A 20,443-nucleotide genomic window follows, 5' to 3' on the forward strand; every position below is an offset into this window, starting at 1 on the left:
TAATCTCAGCTAGAACTAAGATTATCTCTGCGTTGGTCGAAAATGTGAGTGTTATCTAATTGCTATTTAATTTAAAACCTAAAATTTTGTTATCCTTAGTATACCTAAGTAGCTACAATAAGCATGATGTGCTCACTAATTTAGGAATTCACACCGCAATGTAATAATTTTTTTTTCTATACGTTTTTTCAGTTCTATTTTGTGTCAATTCCATTTTGTGAACCGAATAAAAAAAAAAAAATAAAAAAAAAATATAAAAAAAAAAAAATAAAATAAAATAACGGACGCTTTCAGACAATGAAAATATAATGGCTTATTCAGATGTCACAGTGGTTTGGTGGGGACCTCTAGCAAATTCCCTATTTTACTTATTACAATGTTTACAATTAAATTGTTGGGTATTCATGATTAAGTAAGGTCGGTCGATAAACGGTATTTTTTTTCTAGTAAATATGTATTACAAAAATGTTTACAAATAGTTCTATCGTCAATAAAAAAAAATATGATATTAATAAGAAAAGAATCAATCTTTCTAAAAAATAATATATTATTACCCGCGAGACGTAAGCGTGTATCTGGTAGAAGTGTTCGGGCAGCGCCAGCGGCGCGGCGGTGACGGCGCCCGCGAGCGCGGGTGTGAGCCCGCCCGCGCCGCCCGCGCCGCCCGCGCCGTCCGCCAGCCGCACCGACACGTACTCCTCGCCCTGTGGAGAGCTTTCGTTGCTCAACGGTGCCAACATAGCTACATAGTTCCCACATCATGTATTAAACTTGACCCAATAATCTGATATTGAAAAAAAAACTAACAATAAAATAATACAAGATGCGTATTATTTATGGCTAATGTATAAAAATAAAAAGCATTACTAAAATTCTTTAAAAAAAGTGGCTATATTTTCAACTGACTTCTAAAAAGAAGAAAGTACTTATTTCAACTTTTTTCCTCAAAACTGGATTTGGGGTTGGTACCCTCTTTCGACTGGGTCAACCGATTTTGATGATTTTTTTTAATTGATAGCCGATGTCTAATTCTGTCATCGTATTGACAAAATTATCACAAAAAGTTCAAGAAGTGTGTATCAACAAGTGATTTTATATGAGACACATCTATTAAACAATTGTATGCAAAAGGTGAGACCTGCAATCGTTCGGTGCAGGGCAGGTGCTTGGCGTGAAGCACGCAGCGGCCCAGGTTCTCGTGGTGGTGCGCCGAGTACGAGTTGCGCACGCACCAGTCCAGCTCGCCGTGCACGGCGCGCAGCACCGAGTTGGACAGCAGGATGCCGCCCTCTGCAATGACCACATTATTAGTTCAATACTAACTGGGCTCCACATCATGTTAAATACCTGTGCTAAGCCATTATGTTGATACAGATATGATGAGCTGTGTTCTATAGAAAATAGATTATTAGACTTCTTTATATTAAATATTAGTAAAGTTGGAAATAATAAAGCAGTAATATATCTTTTTCAACATCAATTCTTAAGTGTTAATCACTTACCTAATGTACAATAATGTGTATCATCTTCTGCCATGGTCCCCATGTAAACATCTTGACTGACACTGATTCTCGATACAAGCTCATTCAACCGCCTGGCATTTACATATGAAGTATCTGACACTAGAAAGAAGAAGTCATACTCTTCTAGATAGTTATCAGCGAGGTACTTGAGGGCATGGAAGGGCTTCAACATCTCCCTTGTGTCAGTAAAACCTACAACATTCGCTTTGCCTGGTGCTGCCTGTAGAGCACTTGCAGTTATGAAGAATCTCAGCGCAGGCTGCAGTTGCGATGCTGTCTTATTCAGAGCAGCTGCGCGAGTTTCTAGAGCTGATTCAGAACTGAGTGCACCTGTAAGTTCATACATATATGAATATTTCAATGAGACTTACAGACATTATCTATACTAATATTATATAGCTGAAGAGTTTGTTTGTTTGTTTGTTTGTTTGTTTGAACACACTAATCTCAGGAACTACTAGTCCCATTTGAAAAAATTTTTCAGTATTAGATAGCCCATTTATAGAGGAAGGCTTTAAGCTATATATGTACCACGGGCGAAGCCAGGGTGGGCTCCTAGTTTTAATATAAATCTCAAAGAGGAACTAACATTTAAAAAACATTTGTTAGATTATGAAAATAAATTATTAAATTGTATTTTTTTTTCATAAATGTATAAATTCAATAAATAAGCAATTACATTTACGTCAGCGAACTCAAAAACACAAAGGAGTTCCTTTGTTTGTTATCTATTAATACTGCAGCAAGTTATCAATTAATGAGTATAAGTTCTTATAAAAAAAGTGTAACAATACCTGCAAGCAAGCGCCCCCGTATGCCCAGCTCCGTGCTGTAGTATCTCGGGCGCTGCACGCTGCGACCCGACTGGCCCGCGGACCGAAGCGGCTTCTCCTCTCTGTGGGGTTCGAAGTCATCAGGAAACGGTTCGGCGCTCACGCTTTCCGCCATACACGCTTCCATATCCTCTTCCAAGGGTACCATCGCTAGGGCCACCCATAGTCCCAGCGCTAACCCCACCAGAAAGTAGGAATTGTGTTTCACTTGCGATACCACGTAACGCGACAGCATTGTGATTTTATATATTTCTTATAGATGTTGCATTTATAATATCGTAGTGGTCATCGGAGAAAAATTTAACAACACACTTCCGTTGTAATCTTTTTATAGTATGCAATTCTGTTCCACATATGATCCGTCAACGCGACAACATAACTGTTTATCGGACCTGTCAAAATTAAAATGACAGATTTGACATTTCACAGCTGTTTACATTCAGTTTTCATTTTAAAATGTTACAAGTGTTAAAATTAATAATATTAAGATTACTTCATAAACAATAACCTCAACAGCAAAAAATTAATAAACCGAATAAAGTAAAATAGTACGTATATTTAAAAAAAATCGAGCAACACATTTTAATGATAGAATAAATTAAAGTATATACAGAGTATTCGTATTATTCTAATTTTCTATTCTTATCAGGAGAGTAAGGCAAACTTATGAAATTACTATAATATTCTCGCCGAGCCTTGATAAGAGTACAAAGTTTTAATCAAATCTGTCCTTTTAAAGTGGTATGAATCGAGTCTAAAGGAGTCAATAACAAAAAAAACCGTGTTATCCACGTAATAAATTACTTACTCTTTGTTGTAAAATAACACATACAATTTGACGTGCAAAATATATTCAATTGAGTCAGATTAAAAAGTTTATAATACTGCAGGCGGGAATAAACGTAGTTTCAGTAAATATCTCTCGCCCGTCCGCCCGTAGGAAACAAAGTATTGTATGTCCTTGCGTACAGCACCATAAAGTATTTAGTTTAAGTGATATTTGTATGTGGTCATCACCGTTAAACTAAATATTTTGATACCATACTAAATTATTTTGGTATATAAAAATCTTGTTCTTTTTTGTACCCTGTGTCCCTCACACGACTAAGACGACTAACTTTACATCACTCACAAAAATACGACCAGCTGTTTAGGCTCTAGGAAGTGCGAAAAACATAATATACGAGTTATCGATAACTAAACTAAAAAAAGAAGACAATCGAATAGAGAATCTTCTCCCCTAATAGGGACGTCGGTTAAAAATAATATTATTAACTTTAAACGTTATTATTCGTGACTAAAATAGAACATTAACTATTGCGAAGTATGTCGTAAGGAAAACTGACGATAAAGTCGTATATTTAATCTTCCTCATCTGGGGAAACATGGCATCGATATATTTTAATACTACGCAGTAATGTTTCTGTCCCACTGCTTTGCATATTAAATTACTTTTGATTATTATCGCATCTATAGTATTGTAATTAATAAATAATGTAAGATATTATACTGAATCTTGTGTTTTTTTTTTATCTTATATTATAGAGTCCAGTGCGTGTTTTGTTAGAAATGGAACTAAATTTCTATGTGGTAGTCGAGCACGTTTCGTCAGGAATTGGGTCGGATCGCACTGGAGAAATATCACACACCCACAGAAGACCGGCGTGAAATAGTAGCATGCTATTGTGTTTCTTACGGTGAGTGGGGAGCGAGAGGCCCGTTCTTTTCCCCCTTCGCCGTCCATTCCTTGTTTTCCGTCGTTTCCTTTCCTAATCCCTTTCCCTTAAAAGCAGGTAGCGTATCCGCCGAGGTACTACACCTTCGAATGTTCATGGGTGGTGGTGATCGCTTACCATTAGGCTCATTTTCCCGCTATGACATAAAAAAATATCTTTCATAATTTTTCAAAGGAAGAGGTTGTCACCCTTTTTCCTGAAGTCGGTTGAAACCATCAGAAGAGAATACAGATATTTATTTCGATTAGTTTTATTTAACCAAAAAATAAAATACATTTTATGCAACATGTATTGTAAGGAAATATAAGAGTTTTATTTTATAAATGTTAAACATTACAATGTGGGCTGCTGGAAAATTAAAAGCACCGTTTTGTGGTTCATTCTATATATAATAATGTAATGTATTACTTTTTATCTGCTATTTATCATTATACAATTATATACTGGCACTACTTACTCTCTGCTCATTCGTATGCGAGACACGAAGCAAGCCGCACGTTCCGCGTTTTCCTCTTCGCGGGAATTTTTTGGAGTTCCATCCAATATTGTGAGGATAATTTTAAAAGGGAAATTTTTAGAATTTCATGCTTGCACTGTGTTTTTAAATAATCTTTACACATTATGGATTACGTATTCGTGTATTATGAAACAGCTTAAATAAAAAAAAAATCAAAAATTTCCAAACGCTAATTCAATATCAAACAAAATAAAACACTTGAGCTTCTCGCAACTAACTGTAGGGGTCAAGGAATGGTAATCTCAACATCGCAAATTTATTTTTTAATGCCGTACTATTTTTGCGATTGTGTGTTGTTTTATTTTGTTATCTCTTGTGTTTTTATTTGTAATTATGTATGACGTGTCTTCAAAGTTAATGATATTTTTAATACAATAATTGACATGTATAACAATAGAGTTGTTCTTCCTAATAATATGAACATATAGATAAGATAACGATAAGATACCTGTGAAGGTACATCTACTAAATCAAGTGAAATTACTAAAACGGTCCTAATTTAACAATGAAATAACTTATCGATTTTTATGACGAAATATTTATAGGGGGGTTACAGAAAGCGTAACACAACGTGACTAGGGAAGAATGGGTTCAAAAAAGGTACATATTTATAGCGTAACAGATTTTATGAGCAGCCTCTAGGAATTTTTGCATTATTTTTGTGTTATTGGTAAATGTGGTCATTACGAATAATTTATTTCAGAGATTTCCTACAGTATATAACTGATAGAGGCGTGCAAAGCAATGTGCAAGCGACTACTCAGATAGCATATCGTAAACGCATCAATCAATTCAATCAATCCATTCGGGCTTACAGGTATATCTTACATTGTAAGCATACAAAAAATATCGAGGAACAGACGTTACTCACAGAATGACATGGACTCATGAATCAAAATAAATATACAGTGATTTTTAACCGATCTCTTTTCCCACAAAACCTTTTTGGGAAAAAGCCATAAATGAAATAACTGAGAAATAAAAGAAGAGTTAAAATCGTTATTTCTATTCTATTAATAACGATACAGTTAATGTATGCTAATTCTCTCTCATTTTTATCGTGACTGTAAATAGAAAATATTTACCAGTCCACTAACATCTTCGCAGCTTTGCCCGCGCAGACGAACGAAATGAAATGTTCAAATTTCCCGTCTTAGTTCCCGTTTCCGAGGGAATTCCGGGATAAAACTATTTTATGTTTTCTCTTTCTCTCGTTCTCAAACAAATAAATTGAATCAAATTTTATTAATATCGCTTTAATGGGTCAGGCGTAAAGTAGAGGCTGATAGGCAAACAGATTTACTTTCGCATTTGTAATACTAGCTGCGCCCCGCGGTTTCATCCGCGTCAGGCTGTATCCCGTAGGAATATCGGGATAAAAAGTTGCCTATATGTTATTCCAGTTGTCCAGCTATCTACGTACCAAATTTCATTGTAACCGGTTTAGTAGTTTTTACGTGAAAGAGCAACATACACACACACATCCGTACATAACTTTCGCGTATATTAATCCTAAAGTAAAGTGTGATTGCTGAGCTCCGAGTGTTGATGCAGCGATTATAAGAGACCTCGCTAAAATATATAATTTCTGTGCGTCATTTAGAAAATCAATGCATTTATGTTCTGAACTAAAGAAACGAATACATGTCACAAAAAATTATCGTATAAGATATGAATTTAATAAAAAAAAAGACGCCTGCGGATATATACATATACGCTTAACAGTGCTCGACCCGTTGACTTAATATTGTAATTAATTAAATATTAATTTTTTTTTTCTTATACTATGAATAGGTATGTCTTAAATTTTATCCTTTGCTAATCTTAACAATAATAAGCATCCCTACAGTTATCGATTATCGAACTACCACCCGAAACTAATCGGTTCTTCAACAAAAATTACATCTATAAAGTAAAAAAAACAATATTTTTAAGTACAAATTACTGAACTTTACTGGGTGAGGTCGTGTTTACCTGTACATATAGCAGTGCGCGCGCGCACTTATACCCGCGTGTCGGACGCCGGTGCGCAGTGGCCGCTCTCCGCTCTCGCTGACCGACTGCTCGCGGCTACCCTGCTACTGACCCACGCCGCCTGCGACGGTCACATTAAACAATTTCACACAAATGAGAAAAAGTTTCTTCAATTGTATTACAATTGCATTCCGCAAAACGATAGCAATCGCGTTAAATTGAATAATAAACGGTTGATCAGAGGTGTTCAAACGACCTGATTCGTGATAAACAATAACAATTAAGTGGAGGGAAGCGAGCCCGGTGGAGCGATGAGGGCGGCGACATCAACAGAGATCCGAAGCGCCATTCATCAAACAATCGTGGTGATTCTCAGTAAGTATTAGTGCTAGTAGTATTATATCATCTGTGGTGTTAGCTATTTATAGCCCCATTGATTATATAAGGCTTCATGTAGTTTTCATAAAGTAAAAAACGAATTTATAAATTCTTCTACTGGCTTGAGGAGTTTTAAGGGGTTAAATGGTTAGCACATGATGATGTTGATGATTCGAGCACATAGGTACGAGGTTCGCTAATAGTATGGAGTAATATATGTAATTGTTTTCATAGGAATTGAAACTTGTACAAACTACTTAAAAAGACTAAACATTAGTTATTTTTGCAAAAAAAAACTGAAATAAAGTTGTAATTATTATTACGAAAATAAAACCTAACTGCTAATTTATGATTAATTTTAATGAGAAGAGAAAAACAAGCACATCTTAATGGGCATACATTCAAGTGAGTCGAACTAAACTCTATGCTGAAGCAGGCGGGGGCAAACGTAGATTTGGTGAATCTCTCTCGCCCGCCCGAAGGAAGCAAAGTTATACATAATATTATATATAAACTCAAAAAACTTAACCCTCCTCTTTTGCGGTTGGGTAATATAGTCAATTCGAAGCCGAAGCTTTAGGTTAAACGGTTAACTCGTTTTTGGAATACTTTTTTTTCTTTTTGAAGGTGGTTAAATTTTGCCTCAAAAACAGTTATTTCTCTATTTTTTGTGTAAGTTATTAGTAACAACAGCACGTTTGTACGCAATGTGGATTTACACGGGGAATACTGAACCGCACGAATGTGCCCAACAACAGATATCCACTGTAGAAACCGTTGAGGAGAACTTAACTGACCTTTGTCACTATTACCTGACCTGTAATGGCATCACAACCCATCCAAATGTTAAGTTCTTATTAGTGAGAGCTAAACACAAAGTAAGTGCTGTAAATCATTGAGATCCCTCGTCAGGGTATCGTCTCGGTCTTCAGATCGACTCGAACAAAACAAGATGTGATGAGAAATAAAATAAAAATAGTAGTATTAAGATTATACATAAATATTTTACAGAATATACATATGCAAGCAATATAAATAGATTAAATAAATAGCATAACAATAATAAGACATTATTCAACTATTATATTCATGTGCAATGTTAATACAGATTCTTCAATAAATAACCAATAGAATACCTACTAAGAAATCTGACAATGACGAGCATCATAAACGGTATAATGCATAGACATAACGTTCAGTGCATAACGTCCGCGGTATAATGTTCTTGGTTAGTTTATTATTGTGAGGAGATTCATCGGTACAAATAGAAATTAAATATTCGCGACGATGTTTATTGAAAATGGAAATGAAATAACAATTTGCCGCAGTTGTTCCGATGTGAAATATTACGATTACAGCGCAACTTTTAGAGTTGATGTGGGTTCGATGCAACGGGTTTGAGCATAGTTTAAATAATTTGTTTATGTCTGAAGCCAGTACGATGTTATTTTTTTAAAGATTCGGGTTTGCTTATTGTACAAAGAAAAGGTTATGTTTATTTAATTTGAAACTTCATTTTTTTATAATGAAGCTTAATTTTTTTGTCGTTTGTTTAAATGCTCAATGTCTTAAATTTTTCATTTACTCGGTCTGTGAGGATGAACTCCAATGATTTAACCATTTATTTGAATCGAGATAGAAGTGGATATTTCCGTACTTTAATTGCATGCACTTTGTTATGACAACAATATTACGCAAATAATCTAGTGTATTAGGAATGATGCGGTATCGTCGAGATGTTGCGGGGGTGGAGTGACTTGAGGGTGAGGGGGGGGGGATAATGGGAAAATACAGTAAAAATTATCATATGTATATGATAATTTTTACTATGATATCATATAAAAATATAATTATTAATCATCGTATTGTATTGAATAGCATCGTAATTGCGATGTATTCAAATTGTTTATAAAAAAGGACACAAAATAATTAACATTTATAAAAAAAAAACATTTAAACGCTGTACTGTTATAACATAACATAATGGTTAATTAAACTAGCTTATCTATAAAAATTATGATTAATGTAAATAAGTGGCAACAGCAATAGGAGCTTACTAGAATGGAAATTACATAAATTAATAAAAAAATTATTTTATTAGTTTACAAGGTCATAAATATAAAAAAAATATATATATATTCTTGGATCTACGAATGAAATATTATCATATGACATAGTGTTTTACACGTACATATCATAAACATAAAGATAAATTCAACAAAATTGTGATAAACTTTTTGTGAATAGTATTTTGAAATTCCCTGAGTTTTGTTTTGTTTTTTTTTTTATGGGACAAGGAAATAAGTTTGATAAAGTTATTACTATTATCTTGAGCTACAGTGTCTCTCGAGCAAATAGTGCAATTTTTTCATTTGCTCCAAAGTAATATTTTTTACAAATGAAAGTTATCTAGAAAATTGATTATCTGGAAAAATGAAACAATGAAAGAAAATGGGAAACATGATTTATAATATAACAAGTTGTAAAATATTTTATTGAAAATTATAAAACTTTAGTCACATATTCGTTCTTTGGAATTGATGAAAAATTAAATTGAATATATTGATCTGAACTGAAGTTACGAAACAGAAAAAATATTGCAATGAAGTTAGCGCTCCAAGTGCGGCAATCAACAAGATATAATGAACTTTAAAAACGATTTTGTTACTGTACGGAAGGCCGTCTTAAGCTATGGGGGGGCCTTTGGGCACATAAGCATTGGGCCATTTTGGAGAGTAAAAGTGAGTCTATTTTAGGCCTCGTTTAGACTGTGCAGCTTGTCTTTGAAATCGAAGTGGATTGCATAGGTGATCGCTAGATGGTGTACTCATGAATTAAGATACGTTCGATAATTATTAGTACAACCCGTCGATCGAAATATTATTAGTACAACCCGTCAACGAATCAATCTTTTTGTAATTCCATCTCCCGATATCCAAAATAAAATCTCTGCAAATTGGATGGTGTAATAAGCACTTTACGATTTTATTTATCAACAGTAAAAAATACTCAAAATCTATTCTTAAGAAATTTTAAAATTACGAAAACATAAGAAAGAATAACTTTGTCCTAGACTTAGGTTTAGAATAAATTTAGTATGGATTTGTAGAGTTAAGGCGTGTAGAGCAAGATGTTTGGCTCTACATGAGATCTGATGACTTTATCAGAGTGCAACTCTATATCGTCTCTAAGTAAAACACATAATGTCTTTATTTATACATAACTAATAAGCGACATTTTTTTGTAAAAAAAAAACTGAACGATTTATCAATGAACAGACTCACTACAGTCACAATTAGTGAGGTCCGGGTGACGAAATTTCTGATCTCAAATATTATTATAGTTTAGTTATGTTCCGATCGTCAATATTTGCTATTCGTTTCCGAGGTCGCCAGGTCTCTGCTCAGTAAATGTAAAGTTTTTACATATTGGCATAAGATGGTCAGGGGCGAGATCGTGGCCCGTGGTAACACGTGTCATACATGTGTTGTAATGGGCATACAGTACGTTTATAATAAGTGATGTTTGCTAAGAATATACTGTTATGATACACGGGAAGACGGTCGTGTATAGTTTCATTGATAAGTAATATAGTCTTATTATTTATGAATAAAAGTAAATAGGTGTATGTTTTGTAGTACAGTGAGACAGGACTCACTACGAGCATAGTGGAATAGTTGAACGAGAGAATGAATCTATCCATGCTAGTCACAAACTTACGGATATTCGGAGATATATTAAATTTTAAGATAGTTATTATTGATTCTTATTTACAAATTAAGATATACTTAATATGGGAAGCTATTGTGATTGTTCACTCTTTGAATTTAATTAAAGTAAAAGATATTTATTTGCAAAAACTTCATGCACCGTTGATAGGTAGTACCTCTATAGGTAATCTATATATCTATAGGCTTTATGTTGTCCTAAAATAAAACTATACTATTGTAATCTGTTCCGTTCTGTTCTACTTTGTTCCGTTCTGTTTCATTCCCTTTAATTCTATTGTATAATATCCTAGTAAATGTGCCAACAATCTCGTTCGGGCTGGCGCTGGGCTGGGTGTCGCTGGCGAGCGGCGAGGCGGGCGGCGCGGAGGGCGCGGGGGGCGCGGTGGCGGCCGCCGTCGTCACCTTCGCGGCGTCCTTTGTGGGCGTGCCGCTTAGTGCCAAAGCTATCACTTATGGCAGAAAATTCGCAGTCATCGCGGCCTCCGCTGGCTTCGTGGTAAGGCTGTGGAAGACCCTCGTATAACCCAATGATTCATATCGTCAATTACATTTCTTTCCAAAACAACTTGTTAGACCAACAAAAGCAGTTATAACTAAAACGAAAAGATCGAAACGAAAGAAACTCTTTTTACGTTACATAATATCAACGTTGTATAGTAAACATGGTCCCTTATTATAATGATTCCAAATGCACTTCTTCTATATAACAGATATGCTGGTCATTGAAGTTGGTGGCTACATGGGGAGGGCAATGGTGGATGGTGGGCGGACGCGTGACGGCAGGGCTCGGCGGCGCGGCGGCCTGGGCGCTCGCCCCGCTGCTCGCTAGAGAGGTAAGTGTATAGTAGTAGTCAACGTTTGAGCAGTAGTGGCAGAAAAAGGAGTAATTATAGGTGTAGTAGCAGATATAACTGATTATTACTATGTATGCAATATAGGAACATTGCTTACCCATTTATTGAGCCCCGACTATAGAAGAAGAGGCCAATCTTACAAAATAAATGACAATTACATAAGTTTGTTTTCAAAACTAGATAATAGAAAACAAAATGTCACATTAATAAGTAGGAAATCCAAAACTTAGAAATTATGAAAAAAAATAAATAAGTCGTAAATCGTCTAGATGTGCAGCGATCGCTGGCGAGGCGCGGCGGTGTCGGCCCTCCCACTGGCACACAACCTGGGAGTGCTTCTCATGTACCTTGCTGCTGACGCCAGGATCCCACAGAGGTAGAAGTACTACGGATTTTACGGATTAAACTGTACTTGGTGACACACACCATACACTTTAAAAATGTATTTATATAAATTATAAATTTAGCAACGTTTATTTAACCATTAAATGTATTTTTTTTTCTTTAAAGAAAGTGAGATTTTTTTTATTGGATACAAATAAGAGATCTATTATGTTAGTAGACTCATAAATCAATGTAAGTATATTATGAATTAAAGGGCATCGTATGCGTAAACACTTCGCTTCGAATAGACAAGTATACGCACAGTGTCCCATGTAGGTCTACACATGTCTCTCCGTAACCACATGCACACGACTGTTGCAACTGGCCCGCGCTCTCTGCAAGTTCAATTCTACTGTCGATCAATATTATACATAAACCTGTTTCAGGACAGTTCTGTGGTGGTGTCTCGCTCTGTCCGTGTGTCATTGCTTCGTGTTCCTGTTGATGCCGGAATCACCGTCATATCTTGCGGCTAAAGGAAAAGATGAGGTTATTCACATTTTCTTTCTTAATTTGGACAGAAGGCAACATTTTTAAGGCTACTAACTGATTGCTATGGTAATCCAACCATATCAAGCATAATAATAATAATATTATTAATAAATAATATGTATATTATAGTGTTTATAAAACAACAGTTAAAGTGTTTGATGTTAGAGACATATTAAAAATTTGTAATTCAGGCAGCCCGCACGGCGCTGGCGTGGTTGCGCGGTCGCTCCCCACTCGACCCGAAATTGGAAGACGAGCTGAAGACCCTGCCGCCGCTCGATGATCAGCACCAGTCTTCCTTTAAACTGGCCAAAGAAATGCGTATGTCATAAGAATTAAGGAAAATATAAAATTTCTTTGCAGAGTCGTTTATGCCTTAGGCCCTATCTGTGACTATTTTTATTTTTATTTACATTACTTTACATAACGTTGTGATCATCATCAGTCCATACATTATGTTCCCACTGCTGGTACACAGGCCTCCTATGAGGGTTTATAATGTTGTGATAATAAATCTCATATATTTTTTTTTAAGTAAGGCATTAACACAAAACTGATTATTTATTCGTCTTCCACCTATTATATTATAAACTAGCTGTTCGCCCCGGTTTCACCCGTTGTGCACATATTGCCTAAGTCACTCAGTGTAATTGCAGCTTTCTAATGGTGAAAGAATTTTTTAAATCGGTTCAGCCGTTCAAGCGTGATGCCGTGACCAAGGAAAACGGGTTTCATTTTTATATACATATAGATTAAAAGAGGTAGACAGTGCATTCGCACGCATAGATTTATTAAGGCAATTGATGCTGTTTGATCTAGTCGCTATATCTTATTGTCTCAAACGCTCCGTGTTATCTATTGCTGTCGTAGTTTTAATTTACTGTATACTTTGAACTTAGTCCATATTACTATATCTAAACGCCATCCAATAAGAATATTGCGTATCTTTCTTTTTTTTTTTTTTTTTATGTCATAGCGGGCAACTGAGCTGGTGGATCGCCTGATGATAAGCGATCACCACCGCCCATGAACATTCGCAAAGGTTGGGCCTCTGCAAATGCGCTGCCCGCTTTTTTGGGATAAGGGAAAAGGAATGGATTAACGACTGGAAAGAAGGAATGGACTGGGACGGGCGAGGAAAAGGAAACGGGCCTCCGGCTCCCCCACTCACCGCACGAAACACAGTGGCATGCCACTATTTCACGCCGGTTTTCTGTGGGGGTGTGGTACTTCCCCGGTGCGAGCTGGCCCAATTCGTGCCGAAGCGTGCTCGACTCCCACAATAATTCTTTATAATATCATTGTCTTCCTCTCCCTTTTCTTCTATTTTGCTCTCACATCGAGTTGGCATGTCTTCCAGTGGCAGATAGACAGCGCCGGGTGGCGTTTATAATAGGCGGGCTGGCGGTGGTGGGACAGGAGGCGTGCGGCGTGCTGGCCATCCTGCAGTACGCTGAGCGGATGTTCGTACTGGCACGGGACGAGGCCAACCCCATACTAGGTAATGTTATTATATGTGAAATATTATTATAAATTACAACAATACCGAGCAACAATGTTTGCTATTATTTAACATTAAAGTAATTATCACTTTAGAGACTAATTGAATAAAAGTCGCCATTTAATAGAACAACTTAGTACAATTTAGTCAGTTCCTAAACTAAAATAATGGATGGAAATAGTTCCATTTTGATATAGAAGTCTAACAATGTATGTATATAGATAATTTGATATATCACTGATGCTTCCTACAATATGTGTAGTGTTACGTGTGCTAAATGAAAGAAGTATATGACAGTAAACAGCACAGCAGCGATGGCCGCTGGCGGCGAGCTGGCGTCGCCGGCGCGGCACGCGCTGCTGCTGGGCGCGGCGCAGCTCGCCGCCTCCGCGCTCTCGCTCTACCTGGTCGAGAGGCTCGGCCGCAGAGTAAGTACACCATCCTATACCCATTGGACATTAGTCTATTCTAGTATTTATACAGGTATTTAATTAAAACTAATTTTAACTTGGGAAAATGGGTTTTGATAAAAACGGGCTCTAACTGTACAGTATGTGCTTTAACTTTTCTAACTTTACATTTTAATGCATGTGTAATTTGTATAATATGTAGTATTTCATTTATATTATTGTTGTAGGTATTGACGTATGTTCTAGTTGTTGATAGTGTGGTGTGCGTGGGGCGTGGGGGGCGCTCTCGCCACGGCTGGGGTCTTGCTGGGCGCGGGTCGTGTGTGGGGCGCGGGGGCTGTGGGCGGTATGGAAGGCGCGGGGGGCGTGCAGGGCGCCGCGCTGGCCATCGCCGTGGCCGTGGCCATCGACGCCGTGGGGCTCCAGCCGGCGCCCTACGCTCTGCTCGCTGATATGTTTCACTATCAGGTGTTGTATACTCGCCAACTGCTGTAAGCTGTTGTATGTGTGTTGTTGTTTAATGTTGTTCTGCCTATTACGGGTGTTGCATGTCTAAGTTTGATATTTTAGTAAATGAGTTAATATTCTTTAATTATCCAAAAAAATATATTGACTGGATGAGATTAGTTAAAGAAGAGATAAGAATTTTACCCTTAAAAAGTTTTTATTCTAAAAACCCAATCAGGGTTAACTTTTAACTTTAAAACTAAAAATTAAACTTTTTATACTTTTATATTTAACATTAATAACTTAGTACTTGAACGAATGTAAATTTTACCGCTGTTTAGTTATCGATAGACGCAAAAAAAGCAAATGAATAAATAAATACGTCATGCGTGATGCGCGGCGCGACACCCCGATGCACAGTGTTCACAATATCGAATCAATGTCTAGGTATCTCAATACAATCAAATGATATTTACTGAAATCGAGCTACTCGATAAGGAAATAAATTAATAAATACTCTATAAAGAATCATGCGTGGGTGCTATTAAAAAATATAGCCCTCCTGTAGAGAACCTCTTCCGTTTTGCATCTGTTACAATGTTTGGTGGGTGGGCTTATTAGAATCCTAGCGTGATACTTCATGAAACAGTTGTTATTCTCTTGTCAGTACCGCGGCTGTGCGCTCATGCTAGTGACAGCTGCGGCGTGTCTCGGCAACGCAGTGGAAGTGGCCGTGTTCCCCGTGGTGGCGGCGTGCGGAGGCCTGCAGGCGGCGCTGGCGCTCGCCGCCGCGCTCACCCTCGCCTACGCCACGTTCGCCAGCTTTGCGGTCCCGGAGACCAGGCTGAAGACGCCGGAAGATATATACGAGGCTCTCTCGCCGAGAGACCGCCGCTGTGATGGTGTTAAAGTGAAGGATTGTGGGACTAGTGATCGTTGTAAAGAGACTGTGTGCACTAGGTTTTAGGTTAGCTTAATAAATGTTACTGTTGACTGAAGCGGGTTTTTATTTAACTATTATATATATTAGGTAGGGAGGTAGTGAAGATGTAGAAAGATTTAAGTGTGTCTTTGAAACTTATTATTGAGAATCTAATCTTTATCTTCATGAACTTGGATACCGCTATAAAGAAAATATACCTCGAATACGCAAAATTTACATTCTTGTAACGAAAACTTCATCTAAACTGAAAATTTTTGATTGGGCATTTCATGCACGGCGAAAGTTTGGTCATTCTGCGAGTGTGGGCACTTCCACTGCACAAGGTACGACGTGAGGGACTGAGAATTAGTATATAAAATGATCGGTTTGAATTGAAACTATCTATGATTCTGAATAATTAGACTTAGTAAGTATTAGTAAAAATATACAATACCAGTATAAACATTCATTCACTGATAATTGAAATGCTTTTCAATTTACTTGCACGTTGCTCACTCTATGTAAAATGAATTAAAGCTTATTGGGTGATCTGAATAAATCTACAACTAACTAAAAAACATAATTAATATGTACAGAGACTTTAAAACATGTTAGGTTGTCGTTACGATATAGTATCGGATGAAGTAAAGGCTCTATTTCTCTTTAATTTTTATTTGCAGGCTCCGAGCGAAATCCGATTTATTGAATGAGTTCTCTTCGAGTTTGATATTGAAAAAAGTTCAAACAATTTTATCGGACCCTCGTTTCTTATTCTGTTTATAACAGTACTATTGACTAGGCAATTTAAAAACTGTGTTTGAAAAGTGTGGGAGTCGAGCACGCTTCGGCACGAATTGCGCTAGCTCGCACCAGGGAAGGTACCACATCACAATAGTGTTTGGTTCGGTGAGCACGGGAGCTGGGCCCGTATGCTTTTCCTTAGCCTTCCCAGTTCCTGCTTTATCTTTTATATATATATATATATATTGTCCCTATGCATATGCACAGGCACATGGCCTATGAAAATGCATATGGATGAATTAACTTTAAAATTAAAATATCTTAGCATGATCATCTCGAAGCATTGGTGTTATTTTAGATTTTTATAAGGAGCCAAAATACTTAAATCTTACGCCACCGGTATATTGGAAGGATACTGACATAGTTTTTCCAGCCGGTTAGCACTATTTGAACAATATATTTTGAGGAAAAATAAAGCAATAAATTAAATAAACGCTGTGTTTGCAGCGCCGTTGCCATGACGACGGTTGGTATGGTATAAAAACTATTGGTGTACTTACTCTGATCAGTTGTTGTGAACATGGTTCTTGGATTTAACACAATTTGTATGAAATCCTTCGATATTTACACTTGATATATAAAGTGCTACGAGAGAACACACGAAATTGAACGGATGTATTCAAGGATGAATTTTCGTTAAAAATCAATCAAATTACAGTAAGTAGACTTTATTTATCTGTTCTTTACAAAACTCATTTGTTTCTAATAAAAGCCACAGTTCTAAAAAGAAAAATCTATCGAATTTCATGAATTGAATAAACATATTGTAAGCACCAATGACGAATACAATAATGATATATTATATGCTTGTAGAAAAATCGCAGTAATAAATACATAACAGTATGACTGAGTCATTACATAATCATTGAACTGTGTATTTCCGAGTAAAATCTGGTATCCGTCACTGGTCCGACTAGCAGCCAATGTGATATATTATATTAATTATGAGAGTTGGTATAAATTTTATATAATGATCCAATTTGCCTGACTGTAGTGGCTTTTATTTCGCAGATTAATTCGTATTTGGTAGATTTAAATTTTAACCTGTTTATTATTAAACGTCAGAAATGATTACGTAAGTTACAAATTCTCGAGGAATATAATAAATATGAAAGCTTGTTTGTTTGCATGTTTGTCCGTCAACCACTTTTTGATGAAATTTAGTATAAAATGTTTAATTCAAATCTCCGTTAATTTTGAACACTTCTCATTTCAGTCAGCATCTCGTTTGCTATTATTGTATCAGGCATCCAGTGGAGCCGATGGGCCTGCTCGACAAGCTGTCAGTGTGGCTGGGGGGCGGCGGCGGCGCGGCGGTGACCGTGCTGGTGCTAGGGCTGGACAACAGCGGGAAGAGCACGCTGCTGGCGGCGCTGCGCCCGCCGGAGCGGCGCGGCGAGACCCTGCCCACCGTGGCCCACGAGCAGGGGACCTTCCAGAGCGAGTATTTCTTGTACTGTGCTGCGCGCGAGTCGTGGAAAACATACAGAAATATTGAGCTGCTTAACAGATATATTTATGTCATAGCTGGCAACAGAGCTGGTGGTTGGTCTGATGGTAAGCAATCACCACCGCCCATGAAAATTTGCAGAGGCACTACCTCCGATAGTTTTCATACAGTGAAGGTCCCGTGTCCCCTAGTGGGGTATGGGGCAGATGATATACATCTATTCCACTGATCGATTTTCTTTATGGACAAGTAGGTGATCAGCCTTCTGTGTCCTCCCAGACCGAGACATTTTTTGTCGTGCGTCCCCACCGGGAATCGAACCCAGGATCCCTCGGTTCTAAGTTCACGCGTTTACCGCTGTACCAAGGAGGCGGTCAATAGTTTTCATGGGTAAGGAAAAAGGAAAGGTTTGAATGGAAGGTATGGCCTTGAATGGATGAGGAAAAGGAAACGGTGTGGCATGCCACTATTTGACGCCGGTTTTCTGTGGGGGGTGTGGCACTTCCTATAGCAAAATACTACTACTTCTATAGCATAATATTTTGTATTTACTATTAGGTGTTTGCTATAATCAGTTAAGTTCAATGGTAAATTTTTTTAAATAAATGGTGCCTTTCAGGTGGTGGCGTATCATTCAGCGCGTGGGACGTGTCGGGCGCGGCGCGGATGCGCGCGCTGTGGGAGCGGCACTATCGCAGCGCTGACGCTGTTATATTTGTGGTCGACTCTGCCGACCATCTGCGGCTGGGTAAATACATATTAAGCTGCAGATATACGACTTGTGATGATTTAAAATTTAATGTCACATCTTAATTCTTTCACTTCCAATTCAATCGCACGTTGCAATGCAATCAAACACATAACATAACGCAACGTGTGTGGTTCAACTGAACCACCATAGCTCTGTTAACTTACAGAGCTAGTTCCACAACACAATTACCATGTTCTCCAAATACCGTGACATAACATTTCCTGTAAGTCAGTAGGCTCTTTGTCGGCAGTGGTGGCGCGCGAGGAGCTGCAGCTGATGCTGGCGCACCCCGACATGTGCGGGCGGCGCGTGCCACTTCTGCTGTTCGCCAACAAGAGCGACGCGCCGCACGCGCTGCCCGCCGCGCAGGTCGCTGCAGGTAGCTCGCACTAACAATAACATATGCTGTGTTGAGACGTGTGACATATTGTGTGATGAGTATATATTATATGTGACTCACTATGTAGCCAACCTTAGTGTTTGTTACTCGATAAAGATATAGATAGCATTTTAATTATGACAGATTTTTTTTAATGAATAAACTAGTTTTTGGGTTCATTGGTAACATCCGAAAAATGAATATTTCCTTTTTAACATGTTATTTTAGTGGTTAAGTATAGATTAACAAATAACTGTTGCAGCGTTGGGCCTAGAGCGGATCCTAGACAAGCCGTGGCACGTATGCGCGTCGAGCGCGCTGTCGGGCGCCGGCGTGGCGGACGGGGTGGCGTGGCTCGCCCGCCAGCTGCGCGAGCAGAAGCACTAGCGACACCTATGAGCGATTTATTTTTTCACATCATCGTCAGCAAATTACCTATATGCCTATATTAATAAAGCGTGCTGAAAAATGTTACCCGGATGTAATCTTTTCTTTCTTACTTTTTATGTAATTTCAGCAATGGAGCTGGTGGGTCGCCTGATGGTAAGAGATACCACCAAACAGAACCGAACAGCTGAACATTTGATGAAGCGTGATGTCGATAGCAGACCGCAGACAGACTGCAGATCGCAGACATTAAGTTAAACATACATTTGCCACAATGGAGACCCTTAAGTTGATTAATAAGAAACCACCATCACTGACAAGACCACCTAATTTTCAGAATAGATAATTTCAGAACTTCTTTCTTTTTTGATGATGTACATCGTATCATCTAGAAGATTAGTTCGACTCAAGTTTTAGCTGTTTGGCTTCTCAGATAGAGTTTCTTACTACTTATTCCACCGAGATGCAGGGGCAGTGTTATAACTGATCGACTATATTAATGGACAAGAAGGTGATCAGTCTTATGTAGGCAATATTTATTCAACATTAATATCATCAAACTTATGGGTAGTATTTGTTTCAACTTGTAAATAACTAGCTTTTACCCGCGGCTACACACTGCATTAAATTCGAAGTAGTTTAACAGATCCTTTTAATATTATAAATGCGAAAGTTTGTAAGTATGGATGTATGGATGTTTGTTACTCTTTCACGTAAAAACTACTGAACCAATTGCAATGAAATTTGGTACGTAGACACCTGGATAACTGGAATAACATATAGGCAACTTTTTATTCCGATATTCCTACGGGATACGGACTTACGCGGGTGAAACCGCGGGGCACAGCTAGTGTTATTATACTTATAAACCTTCCTCTTGAATCTCTCTATCTATTAAAAGAAAACCTTCATTAACTAAACGACGTGACTCGTCGTTGAATTGTCGAGGTTATGAAGAAGCGCAATAATACAA

At 37.6% G+C, this 20,443-nt stretch overlaps 2 protein-coding genes across 2 annotated transcripts in view; one reads left to right on the forward strand and one right to left on the reverse strand.

Moving 5' to 3' along the window:
- LOC119837139 (chondroitin sulfate synthase 2) overlaps positions 1-2,742 on the reverse strand; it is a 7,108-nt gene extending 4,366 nt beyond the window's left edge. The window contains exons 1-4 of the mRNA XM_038362659.1: positions 2,318-2,742; positions 1,503-1,853; positions 1,139-1,290; positions 555-704 (exon numbers count right to left, since the gene is read on the reverse strand). Coding sequence (XP_038218587.1) covers positions 555-704; positions 1,139-1,290; positions 1,503-1,853; positions 2,318-2,591 — 927 coding nt within the window. The 5' untranslated portion in view covers positions 2,592-2,742. The remainder of the gene's footprint in view (positions 1-554; positions 705-1,138; positions 1,291-1,502; positions 1,854-2,317) is intronic.
- A 3,871-nt stretch (positions 2,743-6,613) lies between these two features.
- LOC119837140 (facilitated trehalose transporter Tret1-like) lies at positions 6,614-19,521 on the forward strand. The gene is made up of 14 exons (XM_038362660.1): positions 6,614-6,958; positions 10,983-11,188; positions 11,403-11,525; positions 11,816-11,922; positions 12,317-12,419; positions 12,614-12,743; positions 13,783-13,923; positions 14,221-14,351; positions 14,580-14,801; positions 15,448-15,746; positions 17,720-17,943; positions 18,573-18,701; positions 18,955-19,083; positions 19,346-19,521. Exons 1-14 carry the CDS (start codon positions 6,895-6,897, stop codon positions 19,468-19,470), a joined length of 2,133 nt encoding a protein of 710 aa, XP_038218588.1. The 5' UTR covers positions 6,614-6,894; the 3' UTR covers positions 19,471-19,521.
- Positions 19,522-20,443: the final 922 nt, after the last annotated feature.

Source organism: Zerene cesonia, chromosome 26, assembly GCF_012273895.1.
Source record: "Zerene cesonia ecotype Mississippi chromosome 26, Zerene_cesonia_1.1, whole genome shotgun sequence".
NCBI lineage: Eukaryota > Metazoa > Arthropoda > Insecta > Lepidoptera > Pieridae > Zerene > Zerene cesonia.